Source organism: Stegodyphus dumicola, chromosome 5 (genome assembly GCF_044657685.1).
Source record: "Stegodyphus dumicola isolate Sdum_Otavi_A_Nest chromosome 5, ASM4465768v1".
Classification (NCBI taxonomy): Eukaryota; Metazoa; Arthropoda; class Arachnida; order Araneae; family Eresidae; genus Stegodyphus; species Stegodyphus dumicola.
Window position 1 is genome coordinate 200,499,893 of NC_140772.1, and position 27,301 is coordinate 200,527,193.

The 27,301-nt window shown below is 32.3% G+C and overlaps 1 protein-coding gene across 1 annotated transcript in view; it reads left to right on the forward strand.

Annotated features, from left to right (window-relative positions):
* LOC118189782 (uncharacterized) overlaps positions 1–27,301 on the forward strand; it is a 107,406-nt gene that overhangs the window by 53,430 nt on the left and 26,675 nt on the right. Inside the window, exons 10-12 of the mRNA XM_085817863.1 lie at positions 8,166–8,358; positions 17,645–17,796; positions 20,400–20,552. Coding sequence (XP_085673989.1) covers positions 8,166–8,358; positions 17,645–17,796; positions 20,400–20,552 — 498 coding nt within the window. The remainder of the gene's footprint in view (positions 1–8,165; positions 8,359–17,644; positions 17,797–20,399; positions 20,553–27,301) is intronic.

Below are 27,301 nucleotides of genomic sequence, written 5' to 3' on the forward strand. Positions count from 1 at the left end.
CAAAAAGGGAGATCACTTCAATGAAACTAAGCTTTATTATTCCTAATTTATGTTTGTAGAAAACTTATATCTTCTATCAACATAAATTTCAAATTGCATGTCTTCTGTGTCATTAAGCCAATCCAGAATGATACAGTTACTTTCTTTTCCCAGAAATTAATGTTTAGTTTATGTAAATAAAGACAGCTCGTATCCCAGTCCACCAGTTGCCATTTGTGAATGTTTGTGCCTGCGTGAAATGGTCGCATTTAAAATCTACAGATATAAAAATCCTGTCAATGCACTGTGGACTGAAAAATATTGATGTAAAATAAATTAAGAGAATTTGCATATTTTATCGAATTGCATGAAAAGAACTGAACTGAAGAAAAAACCACTGCTTCTAGATAAAAATGCAAATCTTGTACGGCAAATACGTAAGCGCACACTGTGTAGGCGGAGCCAGCAGATAGCGTTTTATAAGCTATTATATTAAGCTTTATAAGCTTATTTATAAGCTTTATAAGCAGATAGCGCTTTATAAGCTTTATAAGCAGCAGGCTTTATAAGCGCGTGGAGGGTAAGACGAATTACTTTCGCTAGCACACCTCGGCGAATTTCTTGGTGTTATCTTGCAGCAATTGGTTAAATTCACATCGTAACAGTACAAATGCGTAACCACGAACTTTTAGATGATGGAATGAGGTGGCGAATTGTGGAAAGACTAGAGGCAGGCCAGTTTCAAATCCAAGATATGCAGAGATTTAAATTTAACGCCCAGCGTTGTTTGCCAGAAGACCGGCCGTTTGCGTCCTGCTTACGTCTATGGACAGGAGAATTAGCCTCGTGCAGGTAGCATAGTGATTGGAGTACGGAGCAATGGGCAACCGTTCTGTTCACCGACGAATCCTGTTCTAGACTAAACACCGATTCTCGCCGTACTTTTACATGGAGAGAGCCAGGGACCCTCTACCTACTCTCCAATGTCCGCGAAATCAACAATTATGGCGGCGACGATGTAATGATCAGGGAAGGAAGCATGTTGGATGGCCGCACACCTCTCCACGTCTTTGACAAAGGCTCTGTGAATGTTCATCTTACAAGACTATAACACGAGGCCACATAGAGCTCTTCTGGTCAACGAATTTCTCGAGAGTGAGGATATTCGCCGGATGGATTGGCCAGACAGGTCTCCAGGCCTCAACCCTATAGATCATGTCTGGGACGCTCTGGGGAGGGCAATTGCAACTCGCAACCCCCCTCCGAGAGCCATCCAGGAACTGAAAACAGCATTGCTGAATGAGTGGGAGCAATTGCCACAGGCACTGATAAAATGCCTCATTTCCAGTTTTATTTCAACTTATTATGCCTTATTTCAACCTATGTTCGCACCAAATTTTATTAAAATCTGTCCGGTAGTTCTGGAGATCGTAGATCAAATATGAAAATTATCTTCATTTATTTCACCAATGTAGAATCCTCAGCTTACATTCGAGTTACTCTCGAAGAAAATTAGGATGATATTTGGTTAATCAATTGCGCCAATACCGCTACCCAAAAATTCGGAATGAAACTTAGTCAGATAGCTCTCATGGGATTTGCCTAAATTAATTTATACTAAGCCTTTTAAATCTACCTTAAGTGATTTAAAACTGGTAAAAGGTAATCCTCTGAAGTTTAATACTATATTAAATAAACTGGATGTAAATAATGTAATGCATGCTATTAGAGTCAACCACAATTATCAAATATACCTTGCAGTTCTTTTAAACTATCACTGTAATCCAATTTGATTCATTTATTACATTTGAATACATTGTTTGACATTAATATTTGAAAACTTTGTAATGTTTCTAACTACTTTGTCTATGCTTAACTTAGTAGAAACATTGTTGAACTTATCGCTGAGTCTAAATGTGTAAACGACAAAGTCCAGAGAAGAGCTAAAGTCACCCTTTACAATCTCAGATTAAGAATACAGATGGTCCCTTTCTCTGGCTTTCGGAAAAGCTTTCTCTTGAGGCTTTAATCAAGATAATAATAAAAGAAATTAATATAATGCTAAACTAAACTGAACTTAGCCGAAGCTATACACAACTACGTAGTTGGCTCTTAATTAAATTGATCGTCGAATATCAGCAGACACGTTCAATACAGCGAGCGTAGTTAGTTTTAAAAAACGAAGCAGCCTGAAAGCAAACACTAGCCACTAAGGACTCCTAAGCTCTTCCTTCAGAAGTAAGCGAAACCTTCCTTTAAATACTCTTTCTACCTTATTTACATGTACCCGGATACTAAAAACTTATTCTGGCAGGAAATAACTGATGGGAAACAGGAATAGACAGTAAAACATGTTTAAAAATTAAAATAACTACTAGAAACTTAAAATAACCTCCACAATATGATTTACTAACTTTGCATAATTAGGTATTTGCAAATATTTCTTACCAGATAATAAATTCAAAAACTGAAAAAGTAATCATATTTACGAATGATGCATTTACGGTTTTGTAATACAGTTTCAAAAAGCATTTTTTAAGTTGATGATATGATGTGCTTTGTAGCTGAGGGATAACAAACATTTTCTTTATGTAATTATTCATAAAAAATTAAACTTCAGCTTTTAGTTTAATAAATTCGAACTCAAACCATTATGCGAAGAAACTGTGCTTTCAGTGTTCGCATGAGTTATATTAAGGTATAATAATTATTTAATACTTAAATTTATTGAAAACAATAAACTCCTGTAAATGCCTGTATCCATTTAGAGACCGAATGCTATATTTGAAAAAATTGGTTACAATTGTGATGTATTTTAATTTAAAAACATATGACACTGAACAACTTGTACGTGCTGAGGAATCTCTAAGTTGTAATATTATCCAATGTATCCACGTGGGGGAATTTTCCTCAAACACTACTGAGTTAATTCTACAGGGAATAAGTTGCATGTGTCTCTCTTTTATCTTTCTCACAGCTTCTACTCGAAAAATTTCGTTCCAGTTTATTGGTGTCTGGAGAAACAAAACCCATCTTTCTCAAGTCCGTTTGATTTTCTCATCTCATTTTAAATTCGATTATTTTCTTGGTTATTTGAAGAATGTGACTGAAAAAAGAAATTGAAAGTATATTTGTCCCCTGAACCAGTCTTTTAAGGAAAGTCTTATAAATACATTGGGTTAAGCATATTTTCAAGTTATTTAAAATACTCATTTCAATAAATGGCACCATTCAACATTTATCTGGCTTTGAAAACGATTCAATGGTTTCAGGTTCTTTTTATTCGATTTCTTTTCACTAAATGACAATATTTTGCAAAATTACATTCCAAAGAATATTTTAGCTGTATTTAGGAGCAAAATTGTTTTCTAAGGATTAGAAACAATACTTTCTCCTGAAGTTGGTATCCTTCGTCCTTGGAAATTCCTTGAATTTTTAATTTTCTGGAGTGAACAATGAAACGAAATTGAATTTTATCATAAGTTAATGTTTAATATTGCTTTTGATATCATCTGACTGCAGATTTTCTTAATATTCAACTTTGTTATTTTCATAGCACATTTCTAGTCTTCTAAAGAAGGATTTTTGCTCATGTCTTTTCAACAAACTGAATTTCTTAGAACATGAATTTGCCTTTTTATCCAAAACGTGAATTAAATTAAAACAATGATCATAGAGTAATTAGAGATAGGACTAGCTTGAAACTTTAATAACGTATAGCAGTTTCGAAACACTTTCATTATCTTCATATAGAATGTTAGATGTTTCATTACGAAACATGTTTTAATAACTGTTCGAGAATACATATCTGTCTGGAATAGCGTAAGGTAATCTGAAAGATTAAACCAACTTCCATCTGTGTCTGCAGGATGGAAAAAAGGGCATATTGTGATCCAATTTTCTCATGTAATCCTTTATTGAATTTAAGCTAATCTCATTTACTTCTGCTGGCTGATTGTTTTGCTAAGTGATTTGCATCTTTTCCTATAGTAGTCATTTACTCCACGAATAAGATTTCCTCAGTTTAGAAAGTTTAATTTAATGCATGACTTTATTTCGTTATTGAAAGTAGAATCGAAGTGTATGACTTGAGGTGGAAAAAAACAAAATCCTGTAGAAAAACTCCAGATTAATTATTTTTAATTTATTAAGCTGTACCAAATATCACTAAATTTTTTAATTCTCCAAGAAATGAAACAGCATACTCAGATTTAAAAGCTTTATTTCGGTTATTCAGTACCTGCATTATATTATAGAGCCATTAGATTTGAGACGCAGGAGATGTGAAAAATGTGCACTGCCCACACTGGAGCTTCTGGTCTTACTCGAGCCTAGACCTCTCGAATACGTGTCGAGTGTGCTACCGTTGCACCATAAAGGCAAAGCTGAAGGAGAGAGTTAATGTATTTATTATAGGGAGACACCCTATAATAAATACATTAACAATAGTTGGAAGTCTCTGTCGTTCCAGTTCTGTGTTAAAATTCCCAAGTTACTTAATAATGAGTTTTCCCTCCTCTCATTTTAGAAAATGACTTCCTTGCCCACAGAACATTCAATATAGGATGGGATACCAACGTTTCCTTACATAGAAATTTAAGCAGTCGTGTTACTTCGTGCAACGAAGGCACTGAATAACTTACTAATTAAACCAATGTTTCAGCTTTACAATTTTTCTTAAGGTTACAATCATCTAAAAACTATCTCAAGGTCCAAGAGCTGCGTCAATCGATGTCTCCGACACTCTAGACTAGCGGTTCTCAACCTTTTGATAAACGCTTCCCAGCTAAACAAAAACTGGAAAACATTAATACCACCAGTACATTTTACAATGATTATTTTCAATTTCTCGGCAGAAATATTTAAAAAAAAAAAAAGAGTTTGAAAACTTTCAAATTTTATATTACGCCCAAAGGGGCTCCTTATTAACGTTTTGTGTGCTACCTTTATTTATTAAATATCATGCTCTTCGTACTTAAACCATAAAGTTCAATTCAACAGTAATATCCCAAAATAGTTTAAAAAGAGCATATCTTTAGAATTTCCGATACACAGCCTCGCGCGCTGGAGGTAAAACTTTTTTTGTTTCGTGCAGTATTGCCATTGCTTGCTTTGAAAGGAGAAACGATTGATAAATTGATAAGAAATTTATAAAGAAATATAACGTCGATAGACTAGCTAAAAGTTCTATTATGTCTTGTTAGGACATTAATAGATCTTTAGCTAGTCGTCGTTTCATCTAATGCTCTGGCTCTCCTGCTATGTGGAAAAAGTGAAAGTCTCTTGGGGCGAAGTACGGAATGTTCAATACATAGTTGTAATTTTCGACGAGCTTCAACTTGAATTGACAAAAAATGGTGTGATGTACTCTTAGATGAATCTAAGATCATGCAATGTGTGGTTACGTCAAAAGTCACTTTTGAGTAATAATTAGATCATGAGGGGAAAATATTGAGGAAAAGAGGAAACATCAGAAGAAGGAAGCTGATGTGGGCTGGTGGGTGTTCTAAAAGAGTTTTTAAGCGATAAAAAAACGATGATAAAAGAAGATGGTTACGGTGGACAGATACATAAGCAGTTCTATAAATGCTCAAGTTTAATGACGAGATGAAGGAAGTTCTTCTGATGATGGATTGTAGTTAGATTGATCATCGGCTGAATTAAATGACTATATAAGTGTGCGAATGAAGAAAAAGACTGTAAAGTGCCAATTTCAGGCCTAGAAGTCTCGGTTACAGACATTGAATGTTCATGTGCTGCGTTCTTACCTACTGTAACTTAGGTACAGACTGTTTTCAGTAGCTTTTACGTGATTCTGTCATCGATTGTTCAGATCTCCAATGAATTACTGGTGTCGGTGGCCAACGCTTGGGATCCCAAGATCACTGAGGCTCGTTCAGCTGGATTTCAGGGCCAATGAGTCCTTGGGATTCAACTCCTTCGTATAAGCACATCTCGGCCCATAACGAATCTTAAATCCAAGGATTTTAAACATGGCTCTGATGAGTCTCTTAATGATTGCCACAAGTACTCTTCACCCTTTCCTAAACTGTATATAATGAATTGACAGTTAGATGAACTCGAGTATATATCTAAAATGCTTGTAGTTTATGAAATTGTGCTTTATACCATGAGTAGTGTAAGTTCTTTATTTAAAGAAGGTCTTTAATTTGTAGTCTAATGTTCTTCTTAAGAATTTTGTATCGCATCAAAAATTGGTATATCTATATTCATGTAAAATTTAGAAAAATATTAAAAATAAATATGTCTAATTTATATGCTTATGTTGTTTATCTGTCTACCGTAATTACTTATACAAGAAATCAAAATTGTTATAAACCTGAACTTGGCCTGAGGTGATTGTTGTTGCATTTGATTAGATTAAAAGGATCTAGACAAATCAAAATCCAAAATTGTTTTATCAGTTTGAACCTGATTACTTGACTACAAATAAGATATATTGCTCGAATTCTAAATAGACTATAAAATATAGAGTATATAGAGAGTGTTTGCCCATTTTATAACGATTTCGAAGCCGTTTAATTAATGATTAAGAGTGTTTCTTCAAATGTTCGATCTGATAGCCCTTTTTTCTAAACAATAAGTCGTAAGCGATTTTCATGACAGAAGGGCTTTTCTTAAAATTTTCAGGGATATTGATTTCCATTTCTCTTCCATTGCTTTCCATACTCTGTCAATGGTGATGGGTTAAAAATGGCTCAGAAAAATCTCTTTTCAATGGAATGTAGTATACTTTACACTGTAAGACTTGTTGCTTTGTCTTGATGAAGTTTCAGTCTTTGAAATTCTCTGGAATAAAGAAATAAAATTATATCGGACGTAAAACTTTCTTTTCTAGCACGTTGATTTTAACATTTTTTCCACTATTTTTATTTTTAATTTCCCTTCTGACAATCATAAACTCCTTCCTGAAGCTTTCTTTACATTAATGTAACAAGGATTTGCACTTTTTTTCTCTTCGTTTTTCTTAATATATAGACCATTTTTATTAACGACTGTCTTTACTGTCATCTAAGTAAACTCACGCTTCATCAAATGTCGCAATACATTTCCATATATCTCCAGCTAACTGGTTTGCATATAGGCTTCTACAAATCATTCTCCGTCGAGCCACAGGCCTCGACAAAAGCTGGTTAACATTATGCGTTTTAGCTTTTTAAGTTGTAAATCTTGCTTTGTTATATAATTTAATGTTGTTACAGATGTGTTTAGAGATTTTACAACTGATTTCTGCATCGGCAGATTTTCTCTTGTTACTAAAGATTTAACTTTAGAAACATTCGAAACGGTGTAAGATATATCTTTACTTGTCCACATACACTAACTTAAATCCTACAATGAACCTGACGAATTCTCGCACAGGCGTGAATTAAATACCAGCGCGGAAGAATGGTGCAAATTTACCCTTTATTGAATCAAACTAATTTAACAGAAAGCACGGACTTCGTGCGTTACAAAACACCGTTCACTTGCGGCGGTAACTAAACGTAGACTGTAATATAAATCCTAATCTGAAAAATAAACGAGTGCAAGAAAGCACTTCAAAATTACGCCTAAGAGATGGACTCGCAGAAATCAAACCGGCGTGATACTAAACTGATACGTCAAGAGGCTTACTAGCGTGACGGCGAAATAACAACGAAACGTGCGCTAGGCTAGCGAAACACGCTCTGAATAAACTGAGATAATCACACGTTAAAATAGCACTTCACTTAACTTTAAATTTACATCCTGGCGAGAGAATGTGAGGAGAAGTTTGAGAAGTTGAGAACAGGAAAACTTAAAATAAATTTGTTATGCAAATGGAGAAAAACCCTGCAACGGTACGTAGCTTTTTTGGGTATTTCTTTCAAATCTTCTCTCTATGTAGAAGTAAATGATTTACGGCGTTTCCCTCTCCGATTAATAATGTTGCTTACTTATAAGTTTTAATGCTATGCATTTCAGAACGTTTTCGAATTATAGAATAGGAATATGTATCTTCGGAAAGCGCAAAAGCATAGCCTTTAATCTACAATTTGCAGTACACTCTCAGTGCTCACTTAATTTGTGAAGTAAAATTTTAATTACCTCTAACCTAATCAGGAATTGAATATAAAGGAAGCTCAGCATCAATACCATTTAATTTCTTATTAAATTTTTAACTTTTTATCCCTTTGTTTCAGGAAAGAGAAAGAAGAAGCCATGCTGATAGTGATACGCTTAGCTAAACACCATCCCGAGATCGTACTGGACAATGCATCAAAAATTATCGTTGCAGTCTGCAACGAAATTAAAAATTTTAGACAATCAGTTGCTGGAAAAGCTATTCTAACATCTGGATATCTTTACTCGATTATGGGAAAACATATTGAAAATGTAAGTAACTGTAATAGTAACATTACTGTAAGTAATTGTAATAGTAATAACATTTTATACGTAAAAATATTTCAACATTCTTTCAGAGAACTTTATGTATGCATATATAGAATATGTATTATAGTATATATAGAATATGTGCGCATTTCGTTTTTAATCTTTTCGCTAATAAAGTGATTTTAGAGTAATTGTCTTTTCTAGATTTCTAAGACCCACTTCATTAGATCACTTGTGAAGAAAGTGTCAAATATATAACGCGTAATCAGACTCTCATAACGTTTTTCTTATCCAAATTTCTGTATTTCCGCAATGTCGTCTGTATACACTCCCCTACCATTTTATTTCAAGGCAAACATTTCGACAAATCCATACGTTCAAAGAAAGTGAAACGTGATAATTAACTTAAAGTCTGCGAAAAGTAATCTTAGATTGGTGAAAATTTTGAATAACACGCTATCGATTTCATGGACCATGAGTCATTTGTCCATCTTTTTCTGAAATAAAAACAATTTTGTGAAACTTTAGCAAATTCCTAAAGTTTTTTGCTGTTAAGGAAGAGGAATTTATATATGGTCACCATCGAAATCAATATAAAGTCTTATTTAAAAATCTATTCCAATGTAATTTTTTTTTTTTTTTTAATTTTTCATTAACCCAAAGAGGCAGTTTGCACAGAAGGGCTATTAACTTCCTTTTGCATTTTGCGTCATCTACTATATAAAACGGCGTTTAACTTTTCAAATTGTTGCCAGAGCCCTGCAGAATATTTAAAGAAATAAAATAATAAAGAATCTGCATGTTTATTGCAATGTGATAAATTAACGATACCTAGAACCAACAAATTTTGAATAACGTAGTCCTCCATTCGAATATGGGCATCTGGAAGCCCAAATTTGAAATGTGGAATTAACAAACTCAACGATTTCAAAGCGAGCAATGACAATACGGAAAAAAATTATCTCCAGACTGTGCATCGGAAATTCTAAAGATATGCTCTTATTAAATATTTTGTGATATTGCTGTTCAAATTAATTTTGTGGTTCAAATGCGAAGAATATGGTATTTAATAAATAAAGGCAACACACGAAACTTTAAAAAAAACGCCCTTTTGGGCGTAATATAAAATCTGAAAACTTTCAGATTTTTTTTTTTCTTTTTAATTATTTATTTTTTTATTGTCTTATTTTGAGTTTTTCAGTGGCGTTTTCCTTTTCCATTTAACTTGTTTGTGAAATTTCTTGTAAAATCATAATTTCTTTCTCATATATAGAGAAGCTTTTCATGGCGAAACCTTTGAAATGTTCTGAGCTGCAGTTTTTATGACCTACTTTCTTACCCAAACTTTTCAGAGTCTGAGGAAAAACAACCTGAAATGCAGAAGACCAGATTTCGCGAAGCGAAAGACATGCTGAAAAATGAAAATGAGGGCTTTAAATTAAAAGGAAAAGTAAATAAATCATTATAATATGTGAGTTAAGTAAAATTATCGGTAAAAAAATTATGAAAAATCTTTTAAACTAAAATTAACAAGTACTATACCATAACTGTTGATTCCACATCTGATATAATAATGCATACTGATTAATTTTAGATCGTAGACAATGTACGATGAGGTTTTTAGCTTCTTACTAGTAATATATTCGCATACTGTTCAATGAAAACAATAATACTGAACGAACTAAATTTGTTAGATATTAATATTTAGGATGCAGAGGTCAAAATTACGTCAAACGTCAACGTAGCAAATGCATCTGGTCAATATAAAGGTTTTGTAAAAGCCAAAATTATAAGTCTTGCGCAATATATTCTATGCCATTTGTGACAAAATTTGCAGAGAAATTGATATGAATTACCCAAAATATCAAGATATTACCTCTTTTTTACAGAATCTGAAGATTTAAGTAATACATCGGATTACATAACTGAAATAAGTTTTATGATATCGATGTTGAAGAATTAGACGATAAGCTGATATAATTTCATCTAATGAAAAGAAAGCAAAATTGGCGGAACCAGAATAATATGTACCAGTTCATAAAAATCGAAAGCACAGTGTCTTCGTTTCCTTATTCTGAAAAAAAAAAAATAAAAAAAAAAATAACTATATGTGTGAGTAATACCATAGGAGACAGATCTTTCTCTATTTTAAAACGAATAAAAATTATTCAAAATATTCAGTAGGGCAAGAAAGACGGAGTTCTTTTCAGTGCTTGCTACACATAAAGATACTCTCGAACAGATATATTTCTAATCTATGAAGGATCAGCTTCCTGAAATGAAATCCAAAAGCGAAAAATGTAAATTTTTAAAAGGATGATTAAAATTTATAATTACCCATATTTTTCGTTATACCGAAAATTTCCTACAGCATAGTTATTATTGCACCAATCTTTGCATCCACTATTAGTAACAAAAATTAAGTGACAGTGTTTAAGTTTTCAATATACGCAACTTACACAAATTAGGCCCAAATTTAAATTTTCTATAGAGCTCACTTGCAGTTTTCAGCATTCAGCTGCAAGAAACGGTGTAATTAGTGGCGACATCTATTGGCAGAATGTTATACTATCACTTTTATTTAATTTAAATTTTTAAAAGATATAAATTGCTACTAATAATTTACCTCAGAATCTGATGCTGTAAACTTTAATAAAATTATAAAATTAGAAAAATGTAAAATTTATAATATTTCATCTTTTTTTGCTACCTTTCCGTAAATAAATTAGCAGTGCTAATTAAGTTTTAAGACATATAATATAAAAAGTATACATCGAATACTAAACTCCGGCGTAATTTTGCTACAAACTTAAGATAATGTTATTTCTTCAATCAAAATCGATTTCGTAATTCGCAGCTTAGATGAAGACTAGAAAATAGATTTTGTTATGTGTTTTCTAAGATGAAAATAATGACACCTGTCACTCTGTGAAAGGACTAAAATTTTCCCAATTGTAAACCTGAAAGAAATGATAGAAATCAATCATCAGTGTACTTAATGTAAATTGCTTACGTCAGAGAATTATTTATTATATTATATTAATACTACTGAGATCAAAATAAATAAATAAAAATTAAAAAGAGGACGTCATATACACCGTTTTCATATCCTTTATGTATAAATTCAAACTGTGTTCTAATAAGAACAGTAAAGAAAACATTTTATTTTTTTCTCCACACTGAAATTATGGCACGGACTCCAAAGATATTTACAAAAAGTTTGGCATCAGCATTTTTAGAGCCAGAGGCGACCAGTGCATTTGCCGCTTTGTATAAGTTTACCATATTAGCAAATCAAATTATACTTTTATTTAGTTTATATCTGTGAATAACGCTTGCAACTTAACTGGATGCCTATGCCGCCTATGAGGATCGTTTGCGAAAGATTAATCTCAAATCAAACTTCAAAATAATGCCGCGAGATGACAGCACTAATTTCAAGCTACAAGAAAAAAGTCTGATCTGAACACCATATGGCTCAACCATATGAACACTTCAAGACAAACTGATAATGACATCAAAAATTGCAAATTTTGAAATTAAATATCCTCGTCAGTTTTTGCCGTAAAACTTAATATAATTAATAAAGTAATATAATCAGTTTTTGTCGTAAAACTAAATATAAGTATACGAGCCGAGAAACCGCGTTATAAGTTAGATATCGTTATTTTTCGAAAGTTAATTTCTTTAAAATTTGACATCGCCGAAATATGATAATTTTCATCATTTAAAACACTTCTGTAATTGGAAGCATATAACTACAACCAAAGATTTCGAAAATAAAGGCCTGGAAAGGACTTTCAAGCCAGGTAAGAGAGTGTATATGTAATTAAAGCACAGTTTTAAAATCCCTAATGGTAAGAACACTGATATATAGATGCGCAGAAATACTGATGTTGTAGATACTTGATGGTTAAAGCATTGACCCATGTTAAAGAGGAACGAGTCGAGCCAGATTAAATTCATTTTCCTTTTATTTAAATTCATATTTGTGGTCACATAGCACTCCAGTCGTGCCTATTTCCAGAACAATTTTGATACTATTGCGATAGAAGCGAACATAGATGATTGCAGCAGCGTCTTAACAGGATGAAAGCGTAAGCGAAAAGGTAAATAGTGTGGCAGTAGTAATACAATTGAAGAAGGGATGATGTCAAAATGTTTTGGTTTACAATTACTTTGATTGGGCAAGAGGTATCCGCATTAAACGTTACATAAGATTGCATGATTAATTTGAATGACGCAGTTTAGACTTATGGCGCTATTAAGATAGTTACAGTCGAAAACATCGCGCCTTAAACATCGCGGGAGAAAACGTCGCGGAGAATACAACGCAAGGCGAAAACTTCGTGGGAGAAAATAAAACAAAGAGAAAACATCCCAGTTCTAAAACATCGTGGTACAAAATGTCTTCGTCGAAAAGAAAGCGGTTCAAAAACTTCGCAGTTTAAAAACATCGTCATCGAAAATATCGTGGTAAAAAATAAAATATCTACAAATAATTGCATGACAATAACATCGCAGACATGCGTTTTTAAGTCTTTAATAATTATAAATGGATATTCGTATAATGATTTGTGAGCGCAAGATAGAAAGAATGGTAACATTTACTTTCATATTTTTTATTAACTAATAAATTTTAAAAAATGAACAAGAAATTTAAACAAAACAAGAAATAATTTTCACTATAAGAGTATCAGATTAGCAAAAGGGAAGAAAATAAATCTCATAATTAACTTAGCAATTTTTTTCAAAGATAAGGTTATGCAGTTACTTATCTTTCTTTTTAGATTATACTTTTCATGAAATATTACCTGTAAAACTTTATAAAAATATAATTTCTTAATGACCTTTGTTTGTTAACAATGTCAGTTTAAAATCCTATTAGGTCCTATAAGTTGCGTTAGTTTTCTATGCTTAAGTTTCCATATTACATTTTTAGCAAATATTTATCAGTTAATAAAAAATATGAAAGTAAAAATTATCCTTCTTTCCATCTTGCGCTCACAAATCATTATGCGAGTATCCTTTTACAATTATTAAAGCATGTCTGCAATGTTATCGTCATGCGATGATTTGTAGGTACTCTATCTTTTATCACGATATTTTTGACGAGAATGTTTTTAAACTGCAAAGTTTTCGGACCGCTTTATTTTCGACCACTATATTTTAGAAATTCGATGTTTTCTCTTTGCTTTATTTTCTGCCACGATGCTTTGCACCACGATGTTTTCGCCTTGAGTTGTTTTCTCCGCGATGTTTACGGCGGACACAATTAACATAGAGAAGGAGTTTTAAGAAAGAGCTGTTCTCAAATTAAATAAAAAAATAAAAGAGTTTATAGCCAATTAAATTTAGAAGTTTGATTTTATATTTTTTTATCTTACATATATATGTATTCAAATAATGAATTAAAAGGTAAAAATTATGCAAAAAAAACCCTAAAACTTGCGCTGAAGCTGCATAGTTAGAAATAAATATTTATTAATAAGAAAAATAATAAATTACTTCCAAGGAAGAGAAAGAAAAATTGTGATCTTAAATGTTAGTGAAGGAAATATTTTTGAATATTTTCTAAATTCATTAATAAAGTGAACGAACATATCAAAAACGTAAAAAATCAAATAAAAGGCGACAAAAATCAATTATTATCAGTAGCAAGTGCACTGTTTTTGCAGGATGAAAGCCAGAAATTGAAAGTGCTAACATATTAAACCAATGCACAGCTTCTTTATTATAACAAACAAATTAAAAATAACAAATAACGTGTAAATTTTACAGTTAAGTAAAGCATGGTCACAATAAAAGAGAAAATGTTTAAAGGCCTATACTTAGATAAGCATTTCATTAAATCAAATTTATTCTAAATACTCTTTGAAACATTGAGTTTAAATTTCTCAAAGTAAAATAATATTATTAACATTATTAAAAGAATTATTAAAATTATTTCAAGCAGGACAAATCTGGTATTCGAAATTCATAAAATTTATAACTTCACTTCTTTCATTTATGTTTTGGTGGATGTTAGAGATATCCAAAATGATTCGCCATTATGAAGAGAATGAACTAACCTAAATATTCTTGAACTTTTACCTAAATATGCTTTGATAGTAGGATTTTGGTGTTTACAAAACGATAATGCTAGTATAGTATTTCTAAACATATAGCGATTGAAGTAAACAAAATTCCATAAAAGAACAAATTTAAACGTATGGGTTGAGAATTTCACAATAATAGATCATTAGCAGTGAGAGAAAGAAGAGGTAACAAATTAGTTATTACTTCATTCATTCGCGAATGTTAGAACTGTCTCTGTGGAGTAGGAGATGATGAATGTATAAGCTTCAAGAAATGATTAAAAGTATTTTCGTAATGAGTATATCAAGCCAAAAAATTAATATAGTAAAAGATTAAAATTTTCCATTATGTATGAGTTTCCACACTAAAGAAATTGCTTGTTGATAAAAATTAGAAATTCTAATTTTTTTTTTTTTTTTTTTTTTTTTTTTTTTTTCTGAAATGCAAATAGATGGTGCATGACTTAGGAAATGTCTTGTGGAGTAACGAGCCACATTTTTTTAAACGAACGGTACAACTGCCTCATTTTGGATGGGAATAGTTATGATGTATTTTACAGGAACATTTTTAATCTCATCCACAACAAGATGGCCAAAGTAAAATTGGCCCAGGAAATGCATATAATTCTCACACTAAATAACTAAATTTACTCCTGTTAATAAACAGTAGACTGCCTTTCGCTACAGAGTATTTCGTCATCACGTTTCCATTGCTGAAGGTTCTTCAAAGACACTTCCATTCTTAAAACCTTGAGCAAACAGATCAGTACGTGTTTTTCATTAACTGTGCTCAATGATGAGCATGTGTTCTTTTATCGTTAACACCACTTTTATTGTTGCATTCAGCTGATTACTAAAACAACCTTTATTACAGTGTCTAGACACCTCTTTGATGTTTACAGTACATTTTCACAAAATTCCAAAATTTAGAGAAATTACAGAAATTTACTACTAACTTTGTAGGGTTTATTTTTCTAACAGTTATTTTTAAATAAGACAGCTTTCTATTGCTTCGTCAACTTCGTAGGGTTTTACTTTATTTTTCTAACAGTTACTTTTAGTTAAGACAACTTTCCATTATTTCCTCAACATTTGTAGGGTTTTACTTTATTTTTTTAACAGTTATTTTTAAGACAGCTTTCCATTACTTCCTCAACTTTGTAGGGTTTTACTTTATTTTTCTAACAGTTATTTTTAGTTAAGACAACTTTCCGTTACTTCCTCATTTTTCTACCTACCCTTTTCTACCTGCCCTTCCTCATTTTTCTACCTGCCCTTTCCTACCAGAATGAGTTTTCAGTTTCAGGCTTTATGCAAAATAGGGAGAAACTACTATTTAAGCTGAACTCTGAGGTACTTCAGTTAGTTAGTCAGAGAGCGTTAGAGACAGTGTGCTTTAGCTTTCGACCAAGTTGTCGCTACGAGTTAAAGTTTGGCTAATTTACGGCCATGCTTACTACTAGCCTGTTAGTCTACGCCGGTGATTTTTAGATAAGAGCCAACTGTGCGGTAACAAATCTGTGCAGCTTACATTCAAAAATAATGCAAGGTCAGAAATGTTACATGTGCCTGAAACAGACTAAATATGGCTGGCTTCTGATGCGGGCCAACCGAACACCCAGGGGATACAGAAGTACGGCGGAGCAATGCATGTAAAAGTCACTGACGAAGTTCTGGTGCTCCGTCCACTTTTCTCTGTCCCTGTTTAGTTTTATTTGACCTTAGTTTAGTTTTACATTTTCTATTTTAAGTTCAAGTCAAATGTGTTGGCTCCCTGTACGTCCAAGAGTCTGTAAAGATCTTGATGTCAAATAAAAGGGTATTTTAACTCTTCGTCGGAGTTGTTGTTTACGCACAAGAACTTAGCCAATAGTCACTACATATTTCTATTAAGCTCTATCAGTTATAGAACTTTATTTCATTAATTTAGAAGTCAAACAACAAAAATCAGCGTTACATTTTCAAATTTTCACACGACTACTTTCGATGGTTCGGTAAAACCATAGAAACTAGTCCTGTGAAAATTTGAAAATATAATGCTGATTTTTGTTGTTTGACTTCAAAATTAGTACTTGTTCGGCGTGTAATTGTATCATAACTTTATTTCAGTTAGAACATTAAAACTTTTATTCTATATAAATACTAGAGCAGAAAATTCCTTATAGGAATTAATAATTCATAAATTAAATGAAAATCCCTTCTCTACTTCTAGTTATTTTATTTTTAATTTTATATCAAGAGTAAAATAAAAAACGGATGAATGAATTAATATAAATTCTGAAACATAAAAAGGAAGTGTTTAGGAACATTAGCAATAAAATAATAGTTCAACATTAAATTTTTTTCTCCCCATATGACGGAAAAATGTCTAGGAACATGCATAATATAGCGGTAGCACAGGAAAATCAGTTTAAATGGTAGCATATAACCTTGTCATTCCGTGAGAAACTTGCTCGCGATCATCAGACGTTTTATACTCAGAAAGAAGAGATTTCTGTTTTCTTCAATTACTTCTTTGAAGTGGAATTCAAAGAATTGCAATTTAAGACGTAAGGACAAAATTTCATAACTAGACTTCTCTTGCAAATTAGATAAGATTATATTTGCATGCATTAATTTTGTAGATTACAATCTCAAAACAAGGAGTATAAGCAAACAAAATTAATTTACCTTACAAGGTAAAATGACATTCTGTCAGTATAATCCATCTATTCAGTAGCTGAATAAAATTCGGTGCTCAGCCAAGACGATTTTGTTTAATACCAACATTGATTTATCATAATTTTCACAGCATAATCGCAAACGAATCTGCAGCTGGTTGGAATTAGCGTGCCAAATAATGAATCGCGAAATTAGGATTGATGAGGAATTTAGCGAATGAATATCTCTGGCTTATGATTTCGAGTTGTTCAAATATCTTCTATAGTTTACATAATTCCCCTTTCAAATTTCCAGCGTGTGAAAAGGAAAACGAAGAAAGCAAGGATTTTTAACGCAGTGAGCTTCACAATGAGAAAAGGGGGGAGAGCTGACTGTAAATATCAAAATAAAATAAAATTTATAATTTTTTATTCGAACTAAACAATGTGGTTTTTCAGTCTCAGGTTTGTTGAAATAATTTTCCGTTATTATTATACACAAGTATTCGAAGTGTATGAACTTACACGATACAAAATCCTGTGTGATATTAAACCGCGCATTCTGACTTGCAGAAACTGAGAATGGTGGTAGCTGTTCTGTTAGCCAAGTCTGGAAATCGAACCCTTGCCGCATATTTCCGTTTGGTTATTCAGAGCTTGTTCAAGATTGTGAAATACACTGCTCCTCAGAAATGCGCTATGGCTTTCATCAACGAAGGAGGCAAGTAAGTCAATTATCTCCTATATAAGTCGCAGAATTACCGTCTCCAAGAATAAATCTACAGTTTCACGCTGAATGGGATATATGTTCAGGTTTATTGCTACTAAATCATGTGCTTTGCTAAATTGGGTTAAAATATTATAAACGAAATGGACACTTGCGTGCAAAATCACAGTTCAGAATGTCACACTGTTTACGTGTATAGTGTGTATAATGATATGGCAGAATGTCAGCAAGAAATAATAGAACGCATGCCTGCTTAAAACTTAAAATATTGAATTTCATTTTTGAAAAATATTTTACGAACAGCATCCTAATGAATTTGACAAAATCTGCCCACAGCATAAGTGGTCAGTTATGTAAACAATAAACAGTTTGCTGTTTCAGTTTTCGATTAATTTGAAATCTTGGGTACTTTTCCGTTTTGCCGGCGCAGGCGATAAAGTCGCCAATAATGGTATAACCGATGCCAAACGGAATATCCTGGCTGGTAACCTTTTACTCCTCATTCTTAAAACAAGTCGCAGCCATTTCTTATCAGACTGATTGTTTCTTTCGATACTGGCATACAATTGCATAGAATTTTTACCAGATAATTCAATTTTATGTCCTAAGGACTTGAGGTCACATGATGTGAACCTGCGAATCAGTATGTTGTACCATGAAAGCAAAGCAAATTCTTAAATTAATGTCTTTTTACAAATTGATTGTCCTTATTTATTGGCTTTTTACAAAATTTTAAACCGCATTAAAATATTTAGACCTTGAAAATAAAAAATTCTTACAACTAACATTTGTAAACATTTTTCATAGGTATACTGTGTGTTGTCGCCAATAAAGTCTGCTTGGCGAGATTTGCGCTGGCGAAACGGCAAAGTACCAAATCTTGTGACTGACTACATTTAGTAAATGCTATACATATCAAATATCTTTTCTACATTCTTCAAAGAGATTTTACTTTTTAATATTAATATGTATACATATTTCAGAGCAAGATATGATTCAAGTAAATAAATTCTGTAATGCTACATCAAATAGATGCTAATAAGTTTGAAAACAAGACCTCCAAAATTATTAAAATTTAGAGTATGCATAGGCTGGATTATTTTTACTTTATATACTGCCAAATACTATACATTTTGTACATTGTACGCTTCATTTCTAGACATTGTACGCTACATTTTTATACATTGTAAGCTTCACGTCGTGATCAAGAGAAGCTCTTGAATTATGTATATGAATTTCAGAAGCATTTGCTTACAATACACCCAGTATTTCCCTTTTACTTATCCTTTTCCCTACAGTTTAAGAACTTTAGAATCACTCCGAATAAGTGCAGTTTTAAAATTATTTATTTTTAGCTCGAAGGACGTTAGCCCAGAAGGGCTATTAATTTCGTTTTGACATCTCGTGGCGTTTCGCTTTTCAAATTGTTGTCATCAAATATTATCGCCCAGTATTATACTTAAAGAAGTTAAATAAAAGTGAATCTGCATAAATGTATGTATGTTTCTTGCGCTGTGATAAAATAACGGTACTTAGCCATCAAATTTTGAATAACGTACGTCTCCACCCCAATATGGGCATCTGGAAGCGCAAATTTGAAATTTGGAATTTGTTTTATTATCTATTTCATATTTTGTAAATCATTTATGAGTTTTTGATTAAGAAACTGAATGATTTTAAAGTGAGCAATGGCAATACTGTACAAAAAATAAAAAAAAACATTTTTATTCCCAGCGCTCGAGATTGTATCGGAAATTCTAAGGAAATGCTCTTTTTAAATTATTTTGCAATATTGCTGTTGAACTTAATTTACTGGCTTAAGTACGAAGAGCATGATATTTAATAAATAAAGGTAGTACACAAAACGTTAACAAAAAGCCCCTTTGGGCGTAATATAAATTTACCCTTTTTGTTTGTTTGTTTGTTAGACATTATAGCTTTTTTCAGCTGAACCTAAATATTGTGCAGTTAAAGGTTTCTTTGGGGGATTTTAATTATTAGTCAATTAGAATTAATATTAACTTCCTATTGCTTATGTTAAGTTCTCACTTCCAGAATAAAATGTGAAATATAGTAACATCTCATGTTAATATATAAGAAATTATTTCCATTTTTTCTCTTGATATGCATTTAGTTCAACGCACACCTATTGAATCTACCTGAATACTTTAGAGCTGATGGCTCGGGTATTTCTGAATCTTATTTGGATTTATACTCTTTGCAAACTATTCTCTCAGTTACTTTAACTTTATGACTAACTGCTAAAATATTCACCAAAATGATTTTAGTGTTGTTTCCGGAAATCATATGATTTATATTTAAAACTCATCCAGCTTTCTCTAAACGCTATCTATTAATAATTCTCAGACGTGCTACAACTCAATATAACTGAAAAAAAATATAGATTTACTTCTTGAATAAACTCTCATTCCAAAGATTTGTAGAAAGTGAGGACTTGAGGTAAATATTAGGAATTAAAAATTTCTACCTTCAGGTAATATATTTCGTGAATTAACGTATATATTTCGTGAAGTAACGAAAACAGCACTTCTTTGTTTTGATATTCACATAAGATTTTTTAACTGCATTTTTATTCACTAGGCATCCAAACAAAGCTTCACGGGAAACCGCTGCGCAATTCTTAACAATTTTAACCTCTATGATGGGTCCCGAAAATAGTCTTACGCCTTTCATGGCTTCTCATGTGATGAAATGTGCTGCTATGTTTGCAACTGACAGTTCCGCTCTTACAAGGTAAGGTAAAAGACTAATTGTTAATGTACTAAACATAATTAACTTTACCATTTTAATCCTTCAGTGTGCAGTAAATATTAATCGCATTACTATGAAAAAATAATACCAAATTTTAACGAAATCCGAAAATTCAACAAGGGGCCATTTTCATTGCAAAACGGAGCAATTAACCACTATAGTAAAATTAGAAAGAAATCAGTAAGATTAATTGTATCTATGTCGCTTTCTGCATACATCTATTTCGCTTAATAACTCAGATAAAAATGGATAGCTTCTCTGTACAATGCGATCCTTTTTATTAACACACACTGATTTTTATCAGTTATTTTTTCCAATCTTTTTTCAGCTTCATATTTTGCATTATCTGTCTGAATCTTCAGCTGCAGATTGCTTTAAAATCTCCTCTAAATGTTAGAAGTTTTGCCTCACCTTTAGTTGCTTGTTCATAAACCTTGTAAGGTATTTTCTTCCTTCTTTCCGCATGCCTTCTTGGTGTTATTGGAAGCATATTCGATGCGTATTCGAGAGGTCCTGGATTCCAGACCCGACGGGAGCATTGCACACTTTATGTGTATTTTCTCCCTCCTTCCAGCATACCTTCGTGCCTTAACGGTAGCACACTAGGCGCGTATTCGAGAGATCCACGTGCGAGTCCCTGCGACGGCATTGCTCATTTTTCATGTCTTCTGCTTCCAAATAATCTAATGACTCTAGAAATGGCGCTCGAATTAAAAGAAATTGGTGGATAATAATTCGACAAATACGTAAGTGAACAATTGGTTTCCTTCTCGACCACAGTAAAATACTGCACAGCGGGTAGATAGAGATACAGTAACAATCATCCGCAGTTATGTAACAATTTATCATCACCGGTGGGCGCAGAAGATACATCTAAGTCTAAAGGAACCGCCTAGAGCAAAACTAAGATTTTCACTGAAGTAAAGAGGCCAAAAATCCAAAATTTGATATAATTTCCAAAAGAAAAGCTACAAACGAGGAGGAGAGGTCAAAGAGAGCAGGAAAAGTTCAAAAAAAAGGTAACAGGGATTCAGAGAGAAGAACAAATAGTTAGCAGACGTCACGACCACTCGAGTAAGAGCCCAAGTCAGGTTAAAGAAGAAGGACAACGAAAGGCGCAGGAAAAAACAATCCCATACAGAACGCAACGGTATTGGAACAAGTGGACAGCTGCATCCAAATCCGCGATGTAAGTGAATTCTTGAAAATGACGAAGTGCGATGAAAATTAAAAAGAAACTGCGACCATGAGGAATAGAAGAAGGTCAGCCGAAATAGTGGAAGCTAGAGGTCGCAACAAAATTTTTATTCTATTGAGTCCCATCGTCTTTGCATTATACTTTCCCGAGATGGAATCCGTTATTACTCGTGATTGCGCAATTGGTTTATTTGCTGACGACATTGTACTTTGCTGTAGTTGTCCAAACATTGACAATATCGAATCCAGTATAAGCAATTCAATTTGGGATTTACTGTTGATCCCAAACTTAGCTTTCATCCTCTTCACTCTATAACTGGGATGTTTACTACAAACAGACGTCTATATAGTAAGAATCCGAAAATTATCCTAAATGGTCACATCTTGCATTGCGACAGGAATCCTTAATACCTTGGTTTTATCCATGACTCTGAAATCACTTGTAATAAGCACATGGTTTTACTGGTATCTAAGGCTAGAAAGGGACTAGATATTTTGAAATTTATTTCTGGATTCTACTGATGCCAAAAACCTAAGGACAACTTTTAACTGACTTATAAGACCGATTCTTGAATATGGATAACAAACCTATCATGTATCCTCGGATACAAATCTTCAAAAACTGGAAAGGGTAAAACTGAGTGCAGCGTGCCTTATTATAGGACTTCGCAACAGTACTCCAATTGAAATCGTTTTCTGAATTTATTTGCAACCCTTGCGGCTGAGAAGTATCCTTACTTTAAAAAGAAGGGTTCGGATGAACACGATATTTTTTCCAAAACAGAATGAATTTGTGGAGAAACACATCTAGGATTACCAGAAAATAAAACATGAATGCAAATTTGATGTATTTGAAACATTATGTTATGTTTAATTATACAAAGTTTCGCGTATGCTTTCACTTTATCTCAGGCGAGGATATTTAAGTTCTTATGCATAGTAAGAAGCTTTTTTCTTTTTTGCTTATGAGTTCGTCTGCTTTCGAAGAAATTAATTTTGTATGTTTAAGCCCAATATGTTGGATGCTCGAAAGAAATTTATAGTCAGAAAGTTTGGGCTCCAATTAAAATATAATAGCAAACAGAGTACGCATTTTTGCATTATTTTTTGTTAACGCCATATTGTAGTTTCAAAATAAGAATTCATTTAAATTGTTTAACTTAAATTTCTTTTATTTACGTTCTTCAAATAACGGAGATTTAAATTTGCAGACATAAGCTGTGCAATTCGTTGAATTCAAGCTTTCAGGAAAAGGTTTTTTAAAAAACCTTCTAAGGGCATCTTTCACAAAGTGAGCGAAAATTCGTTTAAAATCTAAATATAATTTGAATTTAGATTTGCACACATGATGTCTTATAACTAAATGCATGCGTATAAAGTTTTATTAAAAATTAGAATCCTGGAAGTTGTAAATAATTATTATATAATATTTCTTCACCGCTTTTAATCCACGTAAAATAAACAAAAATACATATTAAACGAAAGAGCAATAGCTTTATCTATGTAAATGATAGTTTTATTTTGTCCCTAATATGTAGAAATATATGCAATATATTTCAATTTCTCAAGAATCTATGAAATTCGTTTCTTAAACATAACACATTTATTTTTAAATTAGTATTTACAATACCAGCCGAAGATCTTTATCAAATGTTTTTAAATAAATTATTTCACATTTCTCATACTTATGATTGACCGAAATGTTTACATACGTTAAGTGGGTATTACTGAATTCAATGAGAAATAGTGAAAACCCTATATGCAGAGTTTTTATTAAAGATAAATTAAATGGAACTCTAGGTTCTACAGAACAAGACACAAAAATAAGTAAAAAACATTCTCGAACAAATCTTAATATACGATTTTATTCCGAACTATTTCTAATTTTGAAAAAAGTATTCAAAGTGTCTTGAGGAAACAACATTAAATATTAAAACTGTACAACAAAACTTATTAACTTATTTCTTGCAAAAAACATTTTTTCAAATATAATTTCCGATTTTTTTTTTTTTGAATTTACTGGTTATACATATTTGATAAGCATAACGATAAACATAAGAAAGACAAATGTTTCATTTCTTAAACAAGTTTTCAATGCAATGTCCAACACAAATGCCAGTGATATACAGAGAAAGAAGAAGAAATGCATGTCGTTTTATTCCTTTACGAATGACATTATTTCTTCTAATAACAGAGTTAACATAATAAGGACTATAATCTTTTAAAACATTTCCTTTAGGTTCTCTTTTCGGAAAATCAGTTTCAGATTGTTCCAGATATTGGTCGGTAGAAATATCCGTACTATTTTGTTTGTCGGTCTCTTTTAACTTTTGTTCAGTATATTCATCCGTTAGCATATTTACACGAAAAACATCAAGAGGATGCTCATAAGCGTTTGTATCAGCTGTCTTGAGGTTTTCCAAATAAGTTCCCATAGAAGTAATATCTTCCCTTCTTTTCATGCATATCCCTTTTTCTTTGCAAACATGTAAAATCATATTTAAAAGTGATTTCTGCTCTGAATCCTTCAGGTCGTTGCGCGTAGCAGTATAGCAAGTTTCAAGGCTTGAATTCTTCGCATTCTTGTGACCATTCAGGGCATTACTGCCTGAATCTGGCAATATATTTGAAGTTCCCATAGAAGTAATATCTTCCCTTCTTTTCATGCATATCCCTTTTTCTTTGCAAACATGTAAAATCATATTTAAAAGTGATTTCTGCTCTGAATCCTTCAGGTCGTTGCGCGTAGCAGTATAGCAAGTTTCAAGGCTTGAATTCTTCGCATTCTTGTGACCATTCAGGGCATTACCGCCTGAATCTGGCAATATATTTGAAATCACATGGGTGAGGTTTTCGTTCATTTTTACTGTGTCGCTTTTAAAAGAGTCATTTCCACTATTTGTTGTAAGACTAGTTTCAGAGGAACCCATTCTAAAGTGTTCTGTCAATACGTCGGCTAAATTACTATCTTCTTGTTTGTGCATACTTCCACTAATTGTGTTGATGCTATTCTCACTCTTATGAAGGGAATTCTTGCTTATGATATTACATTCGATCATAGCGGAGGTTTCATTTTCTGTGTCCTGATTATTAGGTACTTCACAGTTTTCAGTATCTACACCAGCGACTTCTTCTGATTCAGTGTAGGCAGATCCATGACATGATCTACTTTCGAATTCTTCACAATTGATAACATTTTCATCAAAGTTCTGTACTTCATTGTAAACTTCACGTCTGATGTCTTCTTTAATCGTCGTTAATGGGCTTGCTTCAGAATGTTCATTCTTTGGAGGAATTTCACTGTCTGCAGAGGACTCCATTTCATCACATTCTGTCCACAGATCTATTAAATTAGCGTCATCTTGCTGGTTCATGTTTCTAAAGGTGATGCTGCTCATTCTTATCTCGTCCTGCCCAAATGGATTCAAACATTGGATACGAGATTTATATTCCTCCGCAAATTCTGCATATCGCCCTTCAAGTGTTTCCCTACTTTTTATCAAAAGGCTTGTTCTGCTATCATTTGCCTCAACATCAATTAGTTCTTCACTTTCATCAAATTTCATTTCGTACACCCGCTCTATTTTCTCAATAATGTCTTCATTTTTATTAACAGCAGAAATTTCGTGAGAGATATATCTTTCTTTATAATACATATCACCATCCGTAGAAACTTCAGAGAGGTCAGTATCGTTTTTTCTTCCAATACTTTTCCCAGTCGGCAACGTTAGTATATCCATAATATTATCTCTTCCATCAGAATCCTTTTTCTCATTTGGTTTCAAATTGTATCCATTTATTTTATTACTTCTATTTGCACAAAATGATACGTAAAAGATTTTCATATAAAACAAAATAATCATGCACCTTTCCTTCAAACCAAGATAATTAAAAGCAATGGGAGCCAAAGCATTTGTTGGTAAGAAAACGAAAATCGCTGTTGGTATCAGGAAAAAAGATACGAAAATTATTTTACTCAGCAGTCCACGCATTATGCACTGCAATCGCCGTTTCACGGCTCCGTCTCACCACCTAAAACAGTTTCTAATTATCAAATCGCTTTTCTATAAAGCTTTAAATTAGCAAACTAAATCACTTTCTGAAATCAGTTCACTCCAGAAAGAAAATTAAACTTTATTTCAAATGCATTGTTCAGATTACATTTCCAACAATATTGGTCTCTTTCTTACGAAGAATAATCTTTAACAATGCAAAACATTCTTGGAAACTTCATGAACAAAGCCTTTCTGTTTGTCGCAGTATTTTTGTGTATAATAAATATTTTAAAGACTTCTTCTTAATATTGTATTTTTATATGGAAATTTTCATTACTGGAAGTACATAAACCTGGAATTATACCCGTAACCACGAAATTAAAATTTACAGAGATCTGTATATTAAAATGTTTTAGTTAAATTATGAACACATTTCACATTCATTGATGTAATACTTTACAATGTTTTTCAAGGCAAAGCAAATAAAAAGTCTCTTTTATAAAAATGTAACAAAGTTTGAAAAAAGAAATAAGTTTAAACATTGGAATATATATTTTACTGTGTCAATTGAGTAATAAAATATGCATTTTAAGGCTCCTTGAAATTTTAATAAATCGTTTTATGAGCAGTTTAAAAGACGAATTCATTCTAACGGCATTTTAAAAAGCTAGAAATTGCCCAGAACATGATGTTTAAATCGTGTCCCTCTTTTCAGTTAATATTTTAGTTTTCAATCTTTTACTGAATAAACTAGGTAGAATTATTCAGTAAATGGAATTTAATTATTCAATAAATGAAATTACTTTTCCAATAAATAATATCAGCCCTCTTTGCATTCCTTCTATTTAAAAGCTAAATCTAATACTTGTTATCCTTAAGAAAATCAGAGTTGTTTAAAAATTCTAAAAATCCACTGAAGTTTTTCTAAAAATTCCTAAGTGTCTACTTTTAATATAGTCTCGCAGTACCTCTATTTTTATACCAGGAAGATTTATACTGGTTATGAAAAAAAAAGATGGTCAAGACGTTTGATTACCGTTTAGCCAAAATTGACCGGGATATTTAATTTCTAAATTTGCAGTTTTACTTTTGATTTTTCAACTTGCCTCGAAGGAACGAAGGAGTAAATTCGAACAACTGGAGGAAAAACATTAAAAATAGTACAGCAAAGAGTATGTAAAATTTAATAGGCCTTATTAGAAAGTCATGTGGCGTCCACGTCAGATTTCTTTTATGATGTATTTTCGTGCAAGATATAATTACTGATTTACAGAGGTCGTGGCAACATTTTATATTGCCGGCATGTATTTATATACTAAATAATTTAAAACCTGTTCGTGGGACCGAAATTTAGGCTTATAAGGTATTTATATATAAGGTAGAGTATACCACAATATATAAGGTCTTCCAGCATACCTTCATGGTGCAACGTTTAGCCCACATGGCTTGTATTTGAGAGGTCCAGGTTCGAGTGCCCGCGAGGACATGGCTCATTTTTCATGTACTCCTGCTTCAAAAAAAAAAAAAAAAAAAAAAAAA